The following is a 22,797-nucleotide window of genomic DNA, read 5'->3' as shown; positions in this document are numbered from 1 at the left end:
GTACCTCTTGTGCCAAGTGCCAGGGATATTAACCGAAAATGTATCTGTTAAACTTATTGATTGGCCTCACATTGATTAGCACAAAGATTAAGTGCTGGTCTCTTCATGCCCTGATTACTGTCTATGTAAGGACAGGAGGTAATGAGTGAGTCACAGAGATGCTTTTGCTCTCCCTCCAGCTCTTTTGGACTGTATCACTCCCATTTAGTCACTAATCCTGACTAAATAGGCTGAATTGACAAAAGTTCAAAAAACAAAAAGAGTCAACAGTTGCTATAGTTGTCTATATTGTTTGTAGTTAGACTAAGTATGACTTCCCTCTCTGTCGTTTTGTTCAGTATTTACAGTGTCTGGAGAAACCTTTAAGTGACTAGACTTTGTTACTAATTAGCCTGTTCTTCTTGAACTTGATGCGTGTGCGTGTCAGAGAGCATGATTTGATGAGTGTTTCATAAAAGCTAAAATCATCAACTCATGCCTTGTTTTTTAATAAGGCCACGGGATAATGGTTAACATCACTGTCATGCTATTAAAACCACTGTATGACCACACAAGCTTTATGAGCAGGGACATGGTCATCCACAAGTCACCACAGTCATTAGGAAAACAGATGCATTATGGGATGAAAGCTAGGAACCAAGGTTAGTAGTGATTAACATATGTAGTTCTCTGGCAATATGTTATTCACTTGTAGGGCTCGTGTCTGAGCTTCTGCGTTTAATTGTACTGTATTTTCCCTCTTAAGTACAGTGATAAATCTCAGGTGTTAATGGCAAGTTCTACTAACAGCAATGGCAGTTACATTAGTGTGATCCCGTTCCCACTTCTTGTAGCTGACGTGCAATGCCTTGAGCAAGATATAGTCAAAAAAATTCTTGAAGCCACAGTAAATTCCATCAGGGTTCATTCAAACTCAAATCGGCAAATATCCACCCTGCTCTCCTCGTCAGCTCCAGGGATATTTCTTCAGCTTCCCCAGACGTTTGACCTCGTTTTACCGGACGAGTTAGAAAAGAATTTCTTCTTGATAACTCTGACCACATCTATTATCTCACTGTCGAGTTTTTAAAAATTCTTTTCATAATAGTTTGGCATGAGATTTACTACAGATATTCAAGGTCCATAGAGAATACATTTTAAAATGTGTAGTAATACACATCTAGCAACATCATCAGGTTAAAACATGAATCTGTCAAATACTTTATGAACAGTGATCACATAAGTGATGATGACATTCCCATGAGCCTTGGCTGTACTTTGTGTTTAGTGTTAATCAGAAAATGTTAGCATCCTAAAAGACATCATACCTGCTGATGTTACCATTAGCATGTTACCATTATCACTGAGAGTGTTAACATGCAAGCACTTCTGAAGAAGCATAGTGGCAGCTTTAATCTTGTTTATTGACAGACAGGAATATTGAAAAGTGCTTGCAAGGATAACCATGCATTTGAAAGCATGTGGTTTCACCTCTGGATAATCCCATCTTGCTCCCCACCAACATTCATCCACCTGTGTATTCAGTCCTTGCAGGGTTCAATCATATAACAGCTTAATCAGATATTAAGTGGTGCAACTGGCTGACAGATCCACAGAGATCTCATCACAGTTCAGTGAGTCAATAAACCAGCAACTTACTGCAACATATACAACTTTTCTGACATTTATTATGGTGAAAGAATTAGCAAAGAGCTGCATGTTTAAAACATCTAGCAGGCAATGAAAAACATTAGAATTTATTTACAGTTGTGTTTCTTGCAACCTGACACAGTCCAACATTTGCTGCCCTTTTTAGCTCTGTTCCACCAACTCCCAAGGGAAATATCTGGCTCGTTAGCAGCTAAATGCTCCACTATGTTCAATAGCTGGTTGCTAACTTTGTCCGTCTGTTATTTGATGCTGGGCAGAAATGCCTGCTCCTACTGGAAACGAGGTTGGCGAGAATGGTGAGAGTGAACCAACAAACAAATTTGCAGGCCGTAAAACTAAAACAATGAGTTTAAAGATGCAAAAACGCTTCATAGAGCTGAGGGTTAACAGCAAAGACGGGTGATGATTTACTGTGGGTTTGTCACTATGAGTGATCCCTTGCTTTTTTTATCTTTTGTTGATAGAAAAATATTGATTTGTGCAGATTTAATATTTATTTATAAAAAAAAAATCTGTCCATTTTGCTTGACAGGCAATTCCACCCCCTGGTAGGGGAAGAATGAAGTATTTATTTGGGGCAGTAACAGATTCCTGAGTCTCTTCTATCATGTGTTGCTGAGTTTTCAAAAACCCGTCTTGGCTGTACTCCACAACACCATAGTGTACTTATCCATGTCATCCTTTTTACATGATGGAATTGGATATGACTGAAGTGCAGTGTAAAGTATACTTTCCCCTGCAAAATCACCTGACGCCCTCCCATTTCTTACTCTGAAGCTTACATGCTACATCAGGATCGGTACTACCTTTTATGACTTGTCGTAAATCAGCCTGTGATGTACTGCATGTTAGACTCTTCCCTTGCAGTGTGTTCTGAAATGAGGAGTAGGTGTGATGTCAGTTCCAGGCCAAACCGAATGGGTGCCATGGGATGTGACTGAAGGAATTCATTTTTTTTTCTTCAGAGTTTTTATGTTGTGGAGTGTGCAGCGGGGAGTGTTTTCTCAGCTGGTCCACTCCGGAGGACACAGGCAGCCGTCCATTTGCACTCAAATGTCCACATGTTCGCACTGGACCTGAAATACAGATGTATCCATTACGTCAGTGGACATTCACACTTCAATATGTTCAAGTTGGTCTGCCCTAACACTGGGTGACCTACCATAAGTACAAAGACAGATGTAAAATACACATACATGTCCGTTAGCTGGTACCAATTTGCTTCATAGTTTGTCCTGGCTACATGGAAGTTGTCAGATATGTAAGTGCTTTTAGATCTTTTATTAGAAAATTACTCACTGGATGTAAAAGTCTGTAAAATCTGCAGACATTAAAAGACATGATGCTGAACTAATTATAGGTTAGAGTTGGTTTTTAAGATCATTTAAAGGCAAAAGCGATGCAATTGCAGGACATCCGGATTTCTCCTTACAACACAGGACCATAACGACATTTATGCGTTGGTTTTCTTCTTTTTCAGTCTCTGCGATGATCACATTTACTGAAAGGAATATAACGAATATGTGCTAAAATTAGAAAGTTGTCATTATTTTGAAAAGGGGCTGCTCAGGAATTAGAGGTTTGGAACAGAGTTATAATTAGACTCGAGTTAAAGTTGGGTTGAGGATAACTGAAGAGCATTTCATTGTTACGGGTAAGATTAGTGCCAGGGGTTACATCATGAGCATGAGTCAATTACATGTCCCCACAACTGAGAGTGTGTGTGAAAGTCCATCTCTAAGTTTAGCCTCATGCCAATGTTTGTGTTTGTTCCACCCGTATCTTTGAACTGTGCTAAAGATATTGGAGAGAGATATTAGAGTGCAGTCTTGGGCTGTCTTCTGTCTGTTTTCAAACATGGCCAAGTCCAGATACTCTACAGCCCATGTAATTCCCAATTTTGAGCCTAACAACAATAAACGCAACAAGTGGTCTGCTCCAGTGTGTACATAGTAACCTATCTCAAAGAATACACAGGGCCTCTCAGACTGGCAGGCCCCTATCTACATAAATGCTCTTGGGCAAAGTAAATTTCCCTCAGAACCGGGGGGGGCCAAAGCAGAGTGTAGCTTTTGGCTGTCGTTGCTGGCAGCTCTCTGACCACTGTGATGCAAAGGGACTTGTGTTGCTGAGATGGGATGGGGAGGTGGGAGAGGGAGAGAAAGCGAGAGAGAGCAGAATGTCTTATTTTTGCTGGCAGAGGAGAGAAGTGCTACCTTGGAGGCGGTTCTCTGCAGAGGCCCATACATCTTAGTTCCTGGCAGCTGAGCCAGTGGGGGGTGGGAGTACGCGTGGGAGGAGTATAAGGAAGAGGTGGGGGGGGGGGGGGGTTGTTAAGGGGGCCTGTGCTGCTGGGGAGTCAGCCAAAGTCCAGGACTCGCTTAATGGGTTCTCCTCTGCTATGTGACCCCAGTTTGGAGAATTGGAGCAGACACCCTGACTCCTGACTCCCCTTCTCTGCCTACTGCGATGGTGCTTGGCTTGTGGATGGTAGTTGGGGAGGGTGTAGGATGAGGTGGTGAGATGAGGGGCTTGTGTGGGTGCTTCTCTCACTTCTGGTGTCTCCTCGTCACAGGAAAGGCACTGGCTGACAAAACCAAAGCCACCTGTGTGCGTGTGCAGCAATGTGAGTCACTGGCTGTCATTCATACCAGCGCTCCCCCTTCCTCTGACTCATCAAATGGCACTTGAGTGATTTCAGCTACACACCTCCTGAGTGAAACTGCACTTGAGACCGGATGAGGGCACATTTCTTCTTTCGATGCACGGAGCCATTTGCTAGAACACTGTGTTCACGTATTGACAGGTGCTGTTTCTGGGACGGGACACAGAACCACGCTGTTCATCGTACATATAGAAGCGAACACATGTTAAAGCAGTTTTGATCATAAATTTCCAGATGCCTTACTTTATTTTCACAAACTATTCCATTTCCATTTTTCTAGTTCACACTCTTGCGACCATGAGAGTAATGAGAGGAAAATCATAATTAATCCTCCCTAACGTTATTGTGATTCCCAATCAGGTCATTTATCTTCATCTAAAGAAGCTGGGATCAGATATTTCTGAAGCAATTTTACTGGGTAAGACTTTGGGCACAGTGGATATAATTTGCACGAACATGTAATTGTTTTTGAAAGCTGAGCTGCAGGCGCATGTGAGAGGTCCGACAGCCATTACGGTTCAGACAGAGGTAGCTTGCCGTAGATGTGTTAACTCCTTCTTTGCCTAACTGAATTATGTAATAACCTGGAGCTACTGTATTCATGCACGATAGCTGAGTGATTTAAACTGTTTAACTTTATGATTTCATTTTAGTGTAAGCATGAAAGCTATAATTATTTCAAAAACCATTTTACTGCCCTCCCTCTTTTAAAGGCTTGGCTTAGGATTGTTATTGGGGTAATCAAGTTGAGCAAGCTCAACCAACTATTTCCAAGTATGGCAGGCAAAGAGGAGAGCTGCGTGCTCAGCGGCATGCACCTGAATGTCTCCCCTGCACTCTGTCTGAGGGTCTGGCACAGGCACCGCTGTCTTACATAATGCTATGAGATCCCCCACCAAAGATTTAATGCTGTAATATGAATTTGTTGTCATCAGCCGCATTGCATTGCTTTATACTCCGGTAAACTTGACAGCTTTCTCCAAGTATTCATTCAAGTGTAAGTTAGAAATGATATACCAGTGTGCGCCCCCCCCCCCCCACCCCCACAGCTCCTGTTTTTGCAAATCTAAAATACTGCCAACCCATGACTTTGACATCTCAGATTAATTTCTCTCTGGAATACTGAGTGGATACGATGCCAATTCATAAACAGTCTGAACATGATCAGCTTCTGTGTCCTCTCAGTTTTTCCCTCTGTGGGATCGAGCTCGGCTTCTCGCGCTGGAGGAGAAGAGGCACCACCGGCCAGCTCCTCTAATGCTGGCAGGCTGAGTAAACGGTGTCTCCGGAACTTCGTTTTAGCCCCAGCATTTCCATAAGCACCCTTCATCCCTGCTGTGTTATTCTTTATGATCTGCACCTCCGCTCCAGCTCAAGTCGTCTTCCGGGACCTCTTGCTCTGTCCTGAGCGGCCCCCGTGCACCCTCTCATATGCCTGTTTACTGCGTGGAGTCCCTCAGAAGGGTCCACCGGATGTATTGTCCTGCAGACCAGCTGATAGTGTGGTGAAAACTCACAGACTCAAGGCACTGACGCTCACGCATGTAACATCCTGTAGACATCTGTTTTCTAGGAATTGCTGGATGTTTGTCTAACTGAATATTAGTGACGCCTGTGTGTGTCCTCAAGAAACAGGCTGTAGATGGACGATTAAATTATTGGACTCTGTTTGGCCCTGATGAAAGTGTTATGCTTCATTTCCAGTTACAGTTATGTGTTGCAGGAACAAATGTTTATGTAATAATCTGGCCCTCCGACACTCAAATGATCAAAAGATTTAAAGAAGGGAACAGCTTCAGAGAGGACTTACACATAAAAAGAGACAAACTGTTGTGTGATGTTGACTTCTCTTTGGTGCATGTGAGCTGCTTGTGTCCCGCTGGTACCCTGTGTGCTGTCATGAAGCTAATGAGTGCTGAATAAACCATAGGGTACACCGAGTCTTAGCATAGCTATGGGTACATGTGTGTCCACATGAAATGAATTTAACACCAGGTACTGGCAGCTGCATCATCAACTTGTGTTGCTAAAATTTTTATCAGACTCTTGCAAAAGAGTCCCAAACCAAAAAGTACTGTGTGTGTCTTAGAATACACACCTGAAATTTATAAAGTAGCATCCCCAAAAGTGTCAAAATGTTGAGTTTAAATACAGTTTCATCATCATTTGTTTTTGTGCTTTTCTGAGAGAAAGTGAATCCCCTCAAAATAGGCACAAAATGTAGACTATGTGAAACTGTCGTTTAGGATAACAGCAACTGAAATATAACATCTCACACTGTCAACAAGCCTACATGTTCCAAGAGCAGACAGTTCCAAGTTTTAACAGAGCAAGGTATTTTCAGTAGAGTGGTCAACTTCAGCAAACCGTTATTCTCTCGGTGAGTGGGGAAATTCTGACAGGCAATCAGAGCCCACTACAAAAGGAGAATGTGAAAACAACTGAAAATGAATCCCTATGAACGCAAATAGCTTATTGCTAAATTGTTTTGGTCTGGTGTAAAGCATTGCCAAGACGAGGGCTTGAAGTGGCATGGCATGAAAGCCGGGGATGGAAGGAGAGGGGTTCTGCAGCAGTGGAGAGCTGAATTATGGGTAGCTTGTTTGACACGGGAGCATGGGACATCTTTTTTTTCCGTGACATTTCATACTCCAATTCATCAACTAGAATTTCAGATAAGGACACTATAAAACTGAGGCAAGTTATGATAGATGCAGGGGTTATTCATCTTCATTCACCATTGTTCATCAATAATGATGAATATACAAAGACAGTTCTGCTGCACTACTCTGTTATTTCCCTGAAACAGTGGATATGAAAGACCGCATCTCAATTGGCCTTGATGTCTTTGATTGTAATATGTTGCTCTCTCGTTCTTAGCAATGATTATAAAATATTACATACTCATTGCGGATTCAGATGATTACCCTGACTGGACAGTGCCAAGGCCACTGTTTCAGACCACAGACACGGACTCTTGCACTGGCATAGACTCGGGCTGTTCAGATTGAGAGTGACCATTTGTAGTCTGTTATATACTATATGGCCAAAAGTATACAGACACCATTTTCTAACTTACTTTTGTATACTTTTGCTTTTGGGCTTTTTTTTCATACTCCTCCTTTAGTTCAAATTAAGGGAAATTTTAATACTACAACATGCGATGATGTTTTAGAGAAGTAGTGCTTCCAACTTTGTGGCAACAGTTTGGTGAAGGCTCTTCCCCGTTTCAGCACAACACAGCCCCCGTGAACCAAGTGAGTCCATAAATAAATGAATTTATGAGTTTGGTGTGGAAGAAACTGACTATCCTCCACAAAACCATGACCCGAAACCCATCCCACTCCTTTGGTCTGAACTGGAACACCAACTGCAAATCAGGCCTTATCACCCAACATCAGTGCCCAAATGCTCTGATGGCTGAATAGGAGCAAAAACCCACAGCCAGGTTCCAAAATATTTTGGCAAGCCTCCTCAGAAGAGAGCTAGTATTGGAATGAGACGTTCAACAATCACATATGGATTTAATATATGTGTGTTCCACAAATTTTGCTTTACTGTCCATATACTTTTGGTCATGTAGTGCAATATATCCATTTAAATGGATATATTATCCCTTTCCCCTTACGTTACTCTCACTATGTTCTGTACTGACACTTAAATTCAGTCATTACATTTTATGCAGTTATAAATAGCACTTATCTGTAAGTCTTGTAGTTATCTTCCCTTCTCCCTGCCACTCATGCGTGGGATATCACTCCGTCGAGCATTTCCAAAGGTCTCATGTTACTTGAAAAAATACACAATGCAATAATCTGATTTATTTCTTCCCTTTTCAAAAAAAAAATCAGATATGCCTGCTCCTTAGACACACTTCTATGTTCCTTATCTTAAAGAGGTTCCAGTCTGGGTTAAACAACAGTGGTGCCAGTGGTTTGTTATCGTCTGAGAAGACCACACTATCTCTGACACTGCACAAGATTGATGGCCTCTTGAAGGTGCTGGACCTACAGGGAAGTACCAGATACTTACTCTGAAGGTCCACCAGAACTGATTTATCATGAGATAAATGAGATCATGAGCTATTTGTAGGAGACATACTATAGTAATCTAATTTGCTTTCTAGGTTTGGCAAGTAAAGAGGGAGTTTTTGTGTTCGCTTGAGTAAAATCTCGCCAAGTCCTATTGTTCTTAATAGAAAGTAAGGAAGTGCAGCTGTTTAGACACTGAAGAATGTGAATGGTGCAAATGTGGTCTGTTAGCCTTCTTAGCCACATCACCTCGCCGCAGTGCACACAGGAAAAAGTGGAAATCCTGACGTGACCTCAGCCTCAGCATGTCTCAGTGATGCTAGACGGTGACTAAGGGAGAAGAGGTGCAAGCTTCACCACCACCCTCGCATTTCACAAAACTTTACAAACATCACATTACAGTGCCTCCTGCTTGGGCAGTCAGCAGTGCCGTTTAACATAAATCACAGGAGACAGTGTTGCTCAGGATCCATATCAAAACAAAACTGACCACTTAAACAAGGTTAACATGAGTGACTGTGTCAGACCATGATGTGAACTCCCATCCATGAACAAAAACCACATGCTTGCCGTGTCCTCAAACTGACCAATTGCTTCCTCCTGCACTTCCTGAAAATAATTGTTTGTTATATGGAAAGAAATGTGGCAAATGGAACGTTGCACGTTGTGTTATTTAATATCAAAGGTCCTCTCCTTGCCACTGCTCCAAAACACAATCCTGGCACGGACAAAACAGCAAGCACCAGCCGTCCCACCCTATAATAATGAGTTGGGGAGTTGTTTATTGAAAAGGGTCACTTCACATGTCTCTATGATGGTTGCGTGAAGTTGTATTCCAAAACATGAAGTGAAGGGTCACTAATTGTTGGACTCCGTGTTAGTAATGTGTTAAAATAAAGAGTCTAGAGCAGGATACCAAATTTTAAGGTGACATGACTTGATTATAATGTCACATGGAATATTATGGTGAGTCCCGCTCTGTGTTTATGTCTATGACATAATTCCACAGGGGGGTTCAAAAAGAGAGGAAACATTTTTTGAGGTAATGATTGGAAGATCAAACACACTCTGGAATATATTACACTGAATTAGAATGCAAATTATTATTTTTTTGTACACGGCAGGACAATGAAGCATCAGTTTAGAAAGAGATCAGGGTTATTAAAGTGTCAGGCAGAAACTGTCAGATTACCACAGCCAGACTACTTCTATGAACTAGAGCAAAATTGTCTTATGAAAATCTTCTTGTATACATATACTACTGTAAATAGAGAGAGGTGAGTATTTGTTGACTGCTGGGTAGTCATGGTTATTTGAATTCTTGGGAATGTCACCTTTGTCCAGTGGGAAATTCTGATTCATAATTACTTTGCATGAGCTTCTTTTTTCCCCCAAAGGCTATTTGTTCTTGTTATTCAAAGAAAAATGTTACTTACTCTCATTTATTTGTTCATTATTTTTGCTGTGGAATGATTAATGATCTGCTGCGATGCTTGATGCTTTGGGTCAGATTGAAGAGCACGCGATATTACAGTCACATTATTTGTCTGCTAAATTTTGGATTTGGAGTGTAGCTGTGGTCAGCGTGTTGGTACTGAGGGTGGCGTTATAGGAAAGATTGGCTGTATAAGTGTACAATGCTGTTCCCAGCCAATGGTCCGACACAGTGATCCGCTGTGGTTTTGATGGCAGTGGACAGGGGAAGAGATTTTCTGGAGAATTATATTTGTCTGCTTCCAAGTAATTCTACCTCACTGTGTCATCTACCAAACAGTGACTGCAGTTTGGACGTCAAACCTCTAGCTGAGGAGAGGGCTTTTTGGATGGAGTGCTGAGCTGTATCTGGTGGTAACGGAGAGAACGTTGTGGGAGGTCACTCTGTGGCTCTGTGTACGTGCAGAATGTGAATAACCTCAGAGCTGAGTAACTGTCAGCCTGTACACTTTTCTGTTTTCCTTTAAGGAGTAAAAGTCTGCAGGTCGAGGGCTGCGGGGGCATATGGAGTGAAGAGCGGGTGACTCAGGGAGAAAGGAAGTCTTTCAGCTGGACACATTTCATGGATGTTTTGGGAAGCAGTGATGGAAACGGGGGAGTTCAGGCGGCCCGTTCCTCCCTCTAGGGTCTTTGCGGTGTCAGAGTAAAGAGAGAGAGAGTGAGTGAGTGAGTGAGGGAGAGAGAGTCTGTAACAGAATGTCTTCAGTCTGTGCTATATTAACCCCAGTGAAAACAGACTTCTCTCAGAGTCCATCCACACACCTGCCCATGCACGTAATCAGGACAGCACGTAGACTCAGGACCACTCACTGAGGCCACACTCTCATGGGAGATAAACGTAGGACGGGGGATGAAAATGATAAGCTGCTAACCCACACTTAAACTAATATTTATGTACTATACTTGCAGCAAGGACAAATGTTGAGCAATGGGTGGTTTAGGTTTTCCCAAAATAAAGAAAGTCAGTCAGGAGGAAGAATTTTAGGAGGGTTGTTGACTGCATTTGTTGGAATAGATGCTAATCTCATGTGATCGTCACTTCAAATCCTGTGACACCGAAGATGATACATGAGGGGGTATAAAGTAACGGAAAGCTTAATTACCATGGTAGATGCTAGTACAAATGCAGGAGTGTCATGTCAGGTTGAACGCCAGTAAGTGGCATTTGATGGCCATGAATGGTGTCTGTTGATCAGTGCTTTGATATGTGAGTTTAACACTGGTGGAAGAAGTACTTTTACTTAAGTAAAAGTGTCATTACAATAGTGTAAAAATACTCCATTATGTATACAATGTTCTTCAGACTGAAGTAAGTGCATAAGTAAAATCAGAAAAATGTACTTAGATAATCAAAAGCAGAAGTAGGAAAATAGTCCCTATGATTAAATTAGTACATATTACATTCATAGATTGATTTAGTTGCTTTATATACAGTTAGGCTGTTTAGTCCTGTGGTTCCAAACTTAGGGGTCACAAAGTAAGCTTTGAGGGGGCTCAAACTGTTATTCAAATGAAATACATTTGGAAGTTCACAGGGTAAATCTCTCTTTAGTGGAACCTCTAGCTTCCCAGAGACATCTGAAACGTACCAAGGGACCCAAACAGACACAGCTTTTTTATAGTGAGTCGCAAGCCAAAAAGATTGGGAACCAATGGTTTGATCTTTAACGATGGACTGCCTTTTATAAGGTTCTCATTTGTCTTTTTATATGTATATAAAAATCTTAATCTGAAAAGTAACTAGTACAAAATTGAACTTAAGTACAGTACTCAAGTAAATGCTCATTTACTTTCCACCGCTGCAAAAAGAGCTCCAACAGGGCCACCAGTGCTCTTTTTGCATGTTAAATCATGTTGTTTATTGGAACGCAACCTGATGTGACCCCCACCCAAGAACAGTGTTTTTTAAAGTGATTTAGTTGCCCCAAAAGTTAAAAGTGCTTCTCCATGACGTGTCAACATTTGCCCTACTCCTAAATGCCAAAATGTGATTCACACCTTTTTTTAGATATGATGTCAGCTTAAGAGATGCGAGGCTGCTCAGTGAGTGACTTAATCTGAATGTGTTCGTTCAGAAAAAAATGACGCAGCAGTCAGAAGTACAGCGGGGCCCATGTTAAATATTGATGAGTGAAGCTTGCGGCTGCTTATCGTTCCCTGCGCTGATGTACCGAGTCACCGCCTGCTTGTAAGGCGTGAAGAACAAGAGCATACAGAGCCTGTAACCCATATTAATCTTTCACAACAACACTGAGACCAGACATCATGATCTATTATTATCTCTTTGACCTCTCTGGCCTCTGTGATTCTCAACACTTCACATCACACAGATTCAGTGATAAATCAGCAGAAAATGTTTATTGTACATTCAAGGTTTTACTCACACCGTTGAGTACAGACCATATCACACAGGGTCATGTTCATTATGAAAACATTATTTAGCTTTTCTATACAGCTCATTACTCAGACAATGTGGTATGCTTTATGAACCACGTTGCGCAGTGATGTATTATGTGTACTAAAGAACTAAGACAGTTAAATTAGTGGCTTTTAGACAGTTTATTGAATACAACAGTATTATGCATGATTTAAGAGTACATGAATGTAGATGACATGCACGCTGCATTTGTACTGAGCTCAAACAAAAAAGGTTCAGTACATAGGAAGATAAATGAGTGTCTGGGTGAATAATTGGTCAGTCGAGACCACACAGCTTGGCCATGATTTCTCCCCAGCAGTGAAAAAAAGCACTTATAGAGAAATTTATTCATCACCACTGGTTTATATTACAATTTAAGGGAAACTTCGCTAAATACCCTCATATAAATAACAATACATACTTAAGGTTTATTATGAATTGTGGTTTTGGGCAACCACATCAAAGCTTTCATGACATTTTTTTTCTGTTTCCTACATGATGCAGTACAGATACATGTAGGTTTTCTCAGTCACTTACAGTCACAGTTGGTCACAGCTGAGGAGTAAAATTGCCTTTGCTATCTAATGCCGTTATCGGGATGCGTAGTTTTAATACAGAAACTAATAATATTTTGTTACTGAGTGAAATGTCAGCAGAAGTAAGAAAGTTTATCTTCAGTTTTTTTGAGTTAATTAAAGCCTGTTAAGTAAAAATCCTCTGTGACACAAGGCATAAATATTTATTTTAGAACACATACCTCATTTGCAATGCTGTTCTTTAATTGATGAACCCATAACCAAACAGCTTTTTATTGGCCTTTAAGTAGTTCTCCCCTGAGTTTGGCAGTGATCTTGTAATCTAACGGCTTCAGTGTTAAACCATATGAGCAGTTTAAGGACAGGTCCTCATTGGGGCATTTCTCAAAGCTGCATTGGTGGAGAAGAATTGCAAAGAACAAAAATATCTCGACCTTGGCGATCTGGTCACCAATACATCTTCTCTTCCCTGCTGAGAAGATCATAACATTGTTGGTGAGATCCTTGTCTAGGGAGCCATTTTCATCCAGGAAGCGTGAGGGGTCAAAGACATGTGGATCCTTCCACTTCAGGGGGTCATGGTTGACGGACCACTGATTGATGAAGACAACTGTGTCTTTGGGGATGTGGAGACCATCAACAGTGACGTCTGAGGTTGTGGAGTGTGGGATGGTGACAGGGACGAAGCTGGTGAAGCGCATTGTTTCATAGATGAAGGCATCCAGGTATATCAGGCTGCTTCTGTCCTCAGTTGAAGGCAGTCTGTTTGGGCCCACCACTTTGTCTATGAGCTTGTGGAGTTTGGCTTGGATTTCAGGGTGTTTGGCCAGAAGAAGGACAATCCAGTGAAGAGCCGTGGAAACAGTATCTAGACCTGCCCCAATCAGGTCTGACACCGTCCCTTCTGTGTGGCCTTTGGTGAGTCCGTTGCCACTGTCAGCTTTGTCAATGACACCAATGATGGCATCACTCATATCCCTCATTACCTCTGGATCAAATGTGTCTCTGTGCTCCTTTACTTTGTTCTGGACAAAGCCAAAGAACTCTTGATTCAGGTCTTTGAAGTTTTTAAAGACGCTGCGAACTGGATTGGGGAAAGACTGAAGCCATGGCATCACGTCCACCAAGCTGCCAGCCCCTACCGTCTGTCCAAACTGATCTACCCTTTCTAACAAGGCTCTGAACTCAACATCATCATGTCCATAACGTTTTCCAAAGCACAAGGCACAAATCACATTAGCTGCAGCTACTGTCAGCTCATGAGCGGGGTTAAAATACTGGCCCTGAGCACTGAGTTTAAGGAAAATCTCAACTAGCTCTGTGGCTTCAGCCACAATTTGCTGCTCAAAGGCTTTTTTGGTCTGGCTGTTGGCAGATGAGAATGCTCTGATCGTTGATTGAGCAATTTTCCTGTGCATCTTCCACTGTTTGCTGTAATTGGTGAAAGTCATACTTTTCCCCCCTGAGACAGCCTGAAAAGAGACAAAGTTTGGTCTGCCTGCAAACTCTGTGCTGTGCTGTATCAGAGCCTGACGTATCGCCTTGTCTCCATTCAGAACCACAATATCACTGCAGCCTAGTCGTATCTGGTACACGTTGCCATATTTTTTGGCTAGCTTAGCAAAGGTGATGTGAGGCATCTGGCCCAGCTGCATGGCATTGCCCACCACGGGCCAGGCAAAGGGTCCCGGCAGTCTTCTCTTGAGCCTGAGGTTCCTAACCCACAGACAGGCTTCCAGACAGAAGAGGAAAACAAAGGAGGCAACCAGAGCAGGCTGGACCTGTCCACTCCATTCTCTGATGATGCTGCTGCCCTTCACACCAAACTCTGAGTCCACTTGAGCCATTGTGCTGTCCTGTAGTTTGTCTATGATCCACTGTGTCCAATAAAAAAGTGTTTAAAGTGGTTTCTATTTTAGCAGTGTTCAGTATATTAAAATAGAAATTCTTTATATTTTCTTGTCTTATAATAATAAAATAGCTATACCAAAAAAAGGGCTCCAAGCAGCACTCATAGGCTGTCTCACCCCTCCTCCACAGAAGCTAGTGAGAAGGGCTCGATCAGGATGAGCGGTTAGCAGTGGTGCAGCACGTCTTCATATGACCACTTTAGAAGAATGCAGATTCAAGCCTTAACACTTCGCTTATATGTATCTCTATGGTGGGAGGGGTCAGCGATTCAGGTTTTTTATTATCTCTCCCCTCCCATTTTGACCACAGCCTTCAGACCTTAGTCCTATTCCCTCTCAGGCCTCCCTCCAGAAACGTCCCTTGTAGGATGACGGAAAAGGAGAGCAGCTACTTAATAGGCGCTGTTGCCAAAAACTACAGATTTATGTCTTTCTTGCCAAAGAATATAACAGAGATTACCATGACAATTTAAAAGATAAATAACTGACATACCATGTGTGACAAAATATCTAATATAAATTTGTTGATGCTAAAAAATGATGCACTTTAGCCATGTGACAGAATGGATGGAATTTTAAAGTGGCAGCATATAGCGTAAGTAATGGACAGTGAGCTGGAGGTGATTGTTCTTTCCCTCTGGGTTTAGATGATTTTGCTGTTTGCACTTTCCTATGGACTTTCCGTGACCATTTTAAACATGATTTGGTTTCTGTTTTTTACAGCCAAGCTGTTAATTATAACCATGCAGGGGAAAAAAAGCTCTGGGATATCACCATGAAAGCTGTGGGTTTTCAAGCTCCAAACACTCAACAGATACAAACAGCACAATTTATTATGCTCCATAAAAAATATATATGCAGCGTTATTGTTGGCATAATAGCCCTTTAAACAAAGGTCACTGAGATAATGTAGCTGTTAGGGTTGTGGCTGCATCAAAATAGTTTTAAACAGGATTCAGAACAGAGGACCCTGGCAGTAAATCTGCTTATGTGGGTGCTTGTGCAACAAAAGGAAGAACTTAAAAAAAGCATCAGCTTTGGTTTTAGTGATATTCAGCCAAGTCAAGTATTCCAGAGGTTTCTATTTTTGGAACAATGAGTAATGACAGATATCTAAACAATGGTGGTTCTTCACATTGTTGGCACTTATCTGACAGTGCCAACGGTAGCTAAAACATGTTTCCAGAATGAGAAGCTAGTTTCATACTGTAATCAGACATGTTCTGTGCACCTAGCTTAGCAGGTTTAAAGGAGTATTATGAAATTTTAGTTCAGCCTCATTCTTAAGGCTAAATTGACAATTAAACTGGACACACACACACTTTCCATTGACAACTCACTTTATTCATTTCATATATAGCTTATTTTTCCATCATATAAAGCCAACACACTGATAACAAAATATCCTCCTTTAACATTCAAGGCTTACTGAGTTTGATTTGTTGCCTTGACACACAAACAGAGAAACACATTCCTTGGGCATTTTAACATCAGTTCCTGAATGCAGAAGCTTTAAGAGAGTGTGGTGACATCCATGTAGCTTTGAAAAAGTTACTTTGTAAACAAACATGTTTTTCAGAATGCCTCATGAGTGAAAAAAGAAAATTGTGTTTTGTTTGAATTGGTGAGACGTGGGTTTGGTTTGGGGGGTAACTGCAGTGCTTGTACAGTAAAACTGAACCCTGAATACATAAAGTTTGTGAAGTGTTCATGGTCCACAGCAATGTCTCATCTTCATCCTTGAGGCTGGTGATGGGGGCTTGTTGATGAAAGACTTCCTTCTTCACAAACATGCCAGCTTTTTTTTCCCCCTTTGATCAGCACTCTTTGTTGAATGTGTTCATATGCTTGAAGTACAGTAGATAGTGAAATACATTAAATTTCATTACATTTATTGTCATACCTGAAATATGAAATTATTTTAAAAAAAAACTTTTTTATAACTGCTTTACGTGGCAAAGGTTAAATATATTCTTACATATTTCATTTGAGAACAAAAAGTCATCAAGTGTATTAATAACATTCACAAGCATTTCATGTAGTTATATTAGTTTAAATTGACATTTAAGGGATGTAGCTAATTCCTGTGTACACCATACATGTACATGCTCAATGGTGGATGTTAAACAAGCACACAACTCAGAATTAAACAATTATATACAAAATCTGATCAAGTATAGAATATTTTGTGGAGCAGAAATGTGATACTTGTTGCACTGATCCCAACAATCCACAAGCTTAAATTCTACCTGCAGCTTATGATATATCTTTGAAATCATATACTCAGCGCTACACCAATAATAATTCAAATACAAACCATGTTAAGATATCCATTAAATATCATTATTAAATATGAGAATCTTACAACAGGATTTAGTGCGGGTATGCTGATACTCACTGTTAAATGTCATTGGTGGAAAACGGAAAAGAAAAATGTTTGCTGGCCTTGAGTCACAGTATTGGGACATGCTCTTCATGCTGGGGAAACTAAGCCAAGCAGCTTTCCCCTGAGCTTGGCGCTGATACAGAATCGGAGGGGCTTCAGCGTGAGCCCGTAGGAGCACTCAAGAGTGAGGGGCTCAGAGGGGTCGCTCTCAAAGCTGCACTGGTGCAGCAACACTGCTGTAAATAAAAACACCTCCACCTTGGCGATCTGGTTGCCAATGCAGCGTCTTTTACCCGTTGAGAAAATCATCACACTGTTGGTTATGTCTTTATCGAGGGCCCCGTTTTCATCAAGGAACCGCGTGGGGTCAAAAATATGAGGGTCTTTCCACTTCAGGGGGTCATGGTTGACAGACCACTGATTGATGAAGACCACTGTGTCTTTGGGGATGTGGAGACCTTCGATGGTGACATCTGAGGTTGTGGAGTGTGGGATGGTGACGGGGACAAAGCTGGTGAAGCGCATAGTCTCGTAGATGAAAGCGTCCAGGTATGCCAGGTTGCTTCTGTCCTCAGTTGAAGGCAGTCTGTTTGGGCCCACCACTTTGTCTATGAGCTCTTGCAGTTTGACTTGCATGTCTGGGTATTTGACCAGGAGCAGGACAATCCACTGCATGACAGTTGATATTGTGTCTTGACCTGCTCCAATTAGATCTGTCACTGTTGCTTCGACAAAGTCTTTGGTCAGCCCGCTGTCTTTTCCATGCTCAATCACATTGATAATGGAATCACTCATGTCCCGAGTCACATCAGGGCTAAAGGACTCCCTGTGCTGTGCCACTTTATCTTTAACAAAGGCGAAAAACTCCTCGTTGAGGTTTTTGAAGTTCTCATAGACACTGCGGACTGGGTTAGGGAAGGACTGAAGCCAGGGCATGACATCTACCAGGCTACCTGCCCCTACTGTCTCTCCAAACTTGCCCACTCTTTTTAACAGGGTCCTGAACTCCAGGTCATCATGTCCATATCGCTTCCCAAAGCAGAGAGCACACATGATATTAGCAGCAGCTACTGTAAATTTATGAGCAGGGTCAAAATACCGTCCATCTGTGCTGTGCCGCAAAAATACCTGCACCAGTTCCATGGCCTCAACTGTAATATGTTGCTCAAAGACTTTTTTGGTCTGACTGTTTGCAGAGGAAAAGGCTCTGATGCTTGACTGGGCAATTTTCCTGTGTGCTTTCCACTGTTTGCTGTAATTAGTAAATGTCAGACTCCTGCCTCCAGAGATCATCTGGAAAGAGACAAAGTTTGGTCTGCCTGCAAACTCTGTGCTGTGTTGTATCAGAGCCTGACGTATCGCCTTGTCTCCATTCAGAACCACAATATCACTGCAGCCTAGTCGTATCTGGTACACGTTGCCATATTTTTTGGCTAGCTTAGCAAAGGTGATGTGAGGCATCTGGCCCAGCTGCATGGCGTTGCCCACCACGGGCCAGGCGAAGGGTCCTGGCAGCCTTCTCTTGAGCCTGAGATTCCTGACCCACAGACAGGCTTCCAGACAGAAGAGGAAAACAAAGGAGGCAACCAGAGCAGGCTGGACCTGTCCACTCCATTCTCTGATGATGCTGCTGCCCTTCACACCAAACTCTGAGTCCAGTGCCATTGTGACAAATCTTTCTGCACACTTGTTCCTCAAAGAAGAAAAAAAGGAAACCTTTCAGCAGAGTATGCTCAGTGGTTGTATGTTTGGTAGAAGAAAAAAAAACTAATACAGCTCTTGTACATCCATATCAGGTGAGAAAAAATGTTTGAGATATGTCAGTCAAATGCCAATGAGGTCATATTGATAAAAAACTAAAATAACTGTTAAATGAAGTTAGTTAGGATGATTTTTTGTCTTTAGTCAGTCTTTTCATCAAGATTTAAGGCTTATGTGCCTGCTTTTTGCTTCACTCCAGCGTCTTATATGTTTTGCAGTTGGTGGGCAGGGCTCAGGATAACTTTCATACTCCTCCCATTGTGGTAGCCCTGCAGACCCCACTATATTATCTCTCGGCTGTCGGTCGCTCTTGGAGGCGCGTTCTTGTGCCGCGTCGGAGGAGGGGGGAGCGGGGGGGCACCGTGAGCGTGCAGCGGGAACGACCGTCGTCCTCTGCACAGGAAAAAAAAGAGAGACTCAGCAACTGGTGACCGATTGAATACTAATCCTACTAATTACTAATTGGAGGACTGGCAGAGTTTGCACATTTCAAAGTGCATCTTTCTAACATGATTTATTCTCTGGCTGCAGAAGACTCAGCGGGCGCACTCTGGCTTGAAAAAAAAGTGTTTGCATACGGTTTGTCCAACTCCAGACTTGAGTTTATACTTAAATTTAAATAAGCGTAATTATATTTTCAGTACCGTGACCGCAACATTATTTATTTCTTTCGTAAATTAGGCTATATTATGATCTGCCTAAAACCTTGTTTGCACGCTTAAGCAATTTACTGATGAAATGCATCTTCTGTTAGGAAAGTTGGAGTCACTGACTTTAACCAGATGTAATCTGTGTGCGGCAACGTGTCTTCAATGACACGCTATAATATATGTTTTGTCTCTATGGAGCAACGCAGTGATCGGGAAAGACAACATTGTCATTTTGTTGTATCTCCCTCTGATTCTTTACCTCGCAAGCTCCTCCGCGTTATCTGCTGCAACGGTTCGTTTTGTTAGTTTGTCATAAAAAATGCAATTAGTTCTAAATATAAAAACTGAGGGAAAAAATACAAAAGACCCCGCAGCCGTCTTTCAGATAGGTATTTGATTTATATAAAAAAAACCCATGTAATTTATTTCAGATTTTCTGAATTAACAGGGAAGAGAGAGGGAAAGGACAACTGGAGAAATGTTTAAAGTATTTTTCTCAAAGGTAAACAACTCAGAAAAATATCATAGCTAAGCACATTTTAGCTTATACAAAAATTTAAAATCACACCACGGATATAATAGTGTTTTCGAAAATATCACGGAACAGTTTCAAGATCACATATACTCAGTGATCCCAATGGAAATATTACAGCCATGTATTTAACAACTTTTTCTTTCTTTCTTTCTTTCTTTCTTTCTTTCTTTCTCTTTCCTTCTTTCTTTAACTCAGACTCAGTTTTCACCTCAGATTCTGAATGTAGAAAAATAATTGGACTGAAATCTCACACAACAAGCTCACACACTAGCTCAGTGTGGACAAGCCATGAAATATTGATGCTTGAATTTGTGACAACGTCTGGGTTTTCCCAACAGATCGACTGCAGTTTTGCACAAGACTCCAGGTTACATCATACCACAACAAACTTCAGGTGGCCCCCTTCACAGTGGTTATGCTTTCAAGCAGTGGTCCTCAGTAATATGGGCTAATTCAGAAGACAAAAGAAAAAGCACCTCTTTTTTTGTTTTGGCCGGGTAATAAATCATGAGCAGTTTTTGTTATAGTTGCATAATCTTGTTAGATGGGAGTCAGGGGTTTTGTACATAATTTTTTCTTAAATAGGTAGATATATATAATATCTTTGGAATTTACCATTAAGACTTTTTGTTGATTCTATTGAACTTTCGGTTCAAAGTGATGTGACTTTCCAAAGCAAAACATTTCCCTTCTCCGTGCACAAGACAAAATTTGTTCCTTGTTTTCCCACCAACTGTGAAGTTTATTTTTGCATGGAGGTAATGACCCTAATTGAAGGTACTAAAACATTTCCGAAGTAAGGCACTAAATCAGAGGGACAGAAACTTCGCTGCCACACAAGCACAGGCAGTCATTATTAGCAGGAGAGGAGGTTAGGGGGAGGAAGAGGAGGGTGAGTTATGGAGGAGGAGGAGGATGGAAGATGTTAAAAATGATATTTAACTGACTTTACAAAATGTGATTTACAACAAATATTAGATGTGAACATAACTGTGCATGACAGAGAGTAAATATTAAAATTGGGGTCCATGTTGGACCAATTCTAAAAACAAAAGATAAAGATAAGGACGCCACAGAATTTATTATTATATACACAGTTGAGTTAAAGTCATGCAGCACACATATCCCATGGTCTGTATATTTCACAATGAAGTTCAGCTGCTCCTGTGACAGTGGATATTTTACAACCCTTAGATTAAGCGACTGGATCTGCAAAGCAAGCATTTCACTGCTTCAATTGTTATAGCAGAAATCTTTGTATTAAGTCTTTATCCAGTCACAGTCGACCCACTCATTCACAAACTGTAATGTATAACAACTTTTAACTTTAAAAACTGACAAATAACAGGTCTTACTGGCACTGCACATTAAAACAGTGAAAAGGCAACAATAAAAAGCAACTTAAGTGTTACTACATTATGTGTTATGTGTCGCTCTTTCATGATAATGGTCCCTAAACAGCCGTTTACAGATACGGAGAGTTTCGCTGGTTCAGGGTCTGTGCCTGAGAGCTGTTTGTCTTGAGAAATGCGGTGTGGCTGAGCACCAAAGCCTCCAGAATGATTCCTCGGTTAACCAGAGACGTAGCAATGTCTTCGAATACACTGCCTGCACTGGGGATGACTGTTTCTTCTCTCCTCTATTCCTATAGGGGGAATCCCCCCCTCCGCCTCCGCCAACACCACCACCACTACCACCTCCTTCTTCTTCTTGCTTGAGTCTGCTCCTTGTACACATGTGGCCACTCGCATCCCCATCACGCTAATTAGAGCCAGGTTTGTGGCTGAGGAAGGGGTGGTTGGGGAAGGGTAGGGTTTGGGCTTGAAGGGGTGGGGGGGGTGTCGTGTGTGCGTTTTGCGTGTGGCTGCTGTGTTTGCCTGTGATTACCCCTTGTAACCTGGCTGTGAAAGGTTGGCCCTGACCCTGCATTGACTCTGGGTGATAGGGAAGTAGTCGGGGTGGTGGGGATTGTTTATGGCTGGGGGGGCAGGGATGGGGTCTATATGCCGCTGTGTGTCATGTGCTAGCGGGTGGGCGCTCACTGTGTGGAGACAGGACCAATGGTAGACCAGGCTGCCCTGGCTCTGGAGCTAATCATTGTTTACTAGTCTCATTTCCACTTCTCAGTGAGCTACTGTCACGCACAGCACCGACAGGGAGGAAGGAAGAGGGAAGGGGGGAGTGTAGGGGGTTGGGGTGTGTGTGTGTGGGGGGGTGGGGGTGGGGGGGGGGGGGGGGTGGGGGGGGTGGAAGCCAGGGGTCCAACAGGCATTTGGAGAGCTGGTGGGACTTTGGAAAGGAAAGAGCAGAGAGAATGAAAGAATTTGAGTGAAGCTTTAACTTTGTTTTTTTTTTTTCTTGTGAGAACAAAGGTGAGCCAAGACCGAAAAAGCTGCAGCCAAAAACAACCCAGACTAACCAGTAAACAAACCAACAAAAACATCCTCTGGGCCAGTGCCATCAGCCAGAAGGTAACCACCGGACATTGCTAGTTAGAGATGGTGATGTTTGAAATGAGAGCGTTTTCGCTTGCCAGACCACAGTACGAGGAAAGAGAGATACTTGGAGAAAAAGTGTCTGACCTGATTGTTGTTTGTCTGTGAAAAGCCTGAGAAAAAACAAACAAAGACACAATTCACTTCAGTGGCGTGATATTAAATGGACTTGTGGCTCATGCGGTAAAAGTAAGCGGTACTTTCACATATGCAAAAGAAGATCAATTTCAACCCTGTATTACTGAGTTCTAAAATCTTAGAGGTT

At 42.0% G+C, this 22,797-nt stretch overlaps 3 protein-coding genes across 3 annotated transcripts in view; 1 reads left to right on the top strand and 2 right to left on the bottom strand.

The window, feature by feature from the left end:
• dnajc17 (DnaJ (Hsp40) homolog, subfamily C, member 17) overlaps positions 1–22,797 on the top strand; it is a 106,410-nt gene that overhangs the window by 45,165 nt on the left and 38,448 nt on the right. The window lies entirely within an intron of this gene.
• LOC121197542 (cytochrome P450 1B1-like) lies at positions 12,191–14,896 on the bottom strand. The gene is made up of 2 exons (XM_041061200.1): positions 14,783–14,896; positions 12,191–14,672 (listed from the first exon to the last, which is right to left on the bottom strand). Exon 2 carries the CDS (start codon positions 14,640–14,642, stop codon positions 13,068–13,070), a length of 1,575 nt encoding a protein of 524 aa, XP_040917134.1. The 5' UTR covers positions 14,643–14,672; positions 14,783–14,896; the 3' UTR covers positions 12,191–13,067.
• LOC121197541 (cytochrome P450 1B1-like) lies at positions 16,028–19,014 on the bottom strand. The gene has a single exon (XM_041061199.1). The coding sequence runs from the start codon at positions 18,754–18,756 to the stop codon at positions 17,179–17,181; it is 1,578 nt and encodes a 525-aa protein (XP_040917133.1). The 5' UTR covers positions 18,757–19,014; the 3' UTR covers positions 16,028–17,178.

The sequence above is a fragment of the Toxotes jaculatrix genome, chromosome 17 (genome assembly GCF_017976425.1).
Source record: "Toxotes jaculatrix isolate fToxJac2 chromosome 17, fToxJac2.pri, whole genome shotgun sequence".
Lineage (NCBI taxonomy): Eukaryota > Metazoa > Chordata > Actinopteri > Toxotidae > Toxotes > Toxotes jaculatrix.
This window is presented reverse-complemented; position numbering and strand designations above follow the sequence as displayed.

Excerpts from the sequence above, each read along its gene's own strand:
- LOC121197542 (XM_041061200.1), bottom strand. The coding sequence starts at position 14,642 with ATGGCTCAAGTGGACTCAGAGTTTGGTGTGAAGGGCAGCAGCATCATC.
- LOC121197541 (XM_041061199.1), bottom strand. The coding sequence starts at position 18,756 with ATGGCACTGGACTCAGAGTTTGGTGTGAAGGGCAGCAGCATCATCAGA.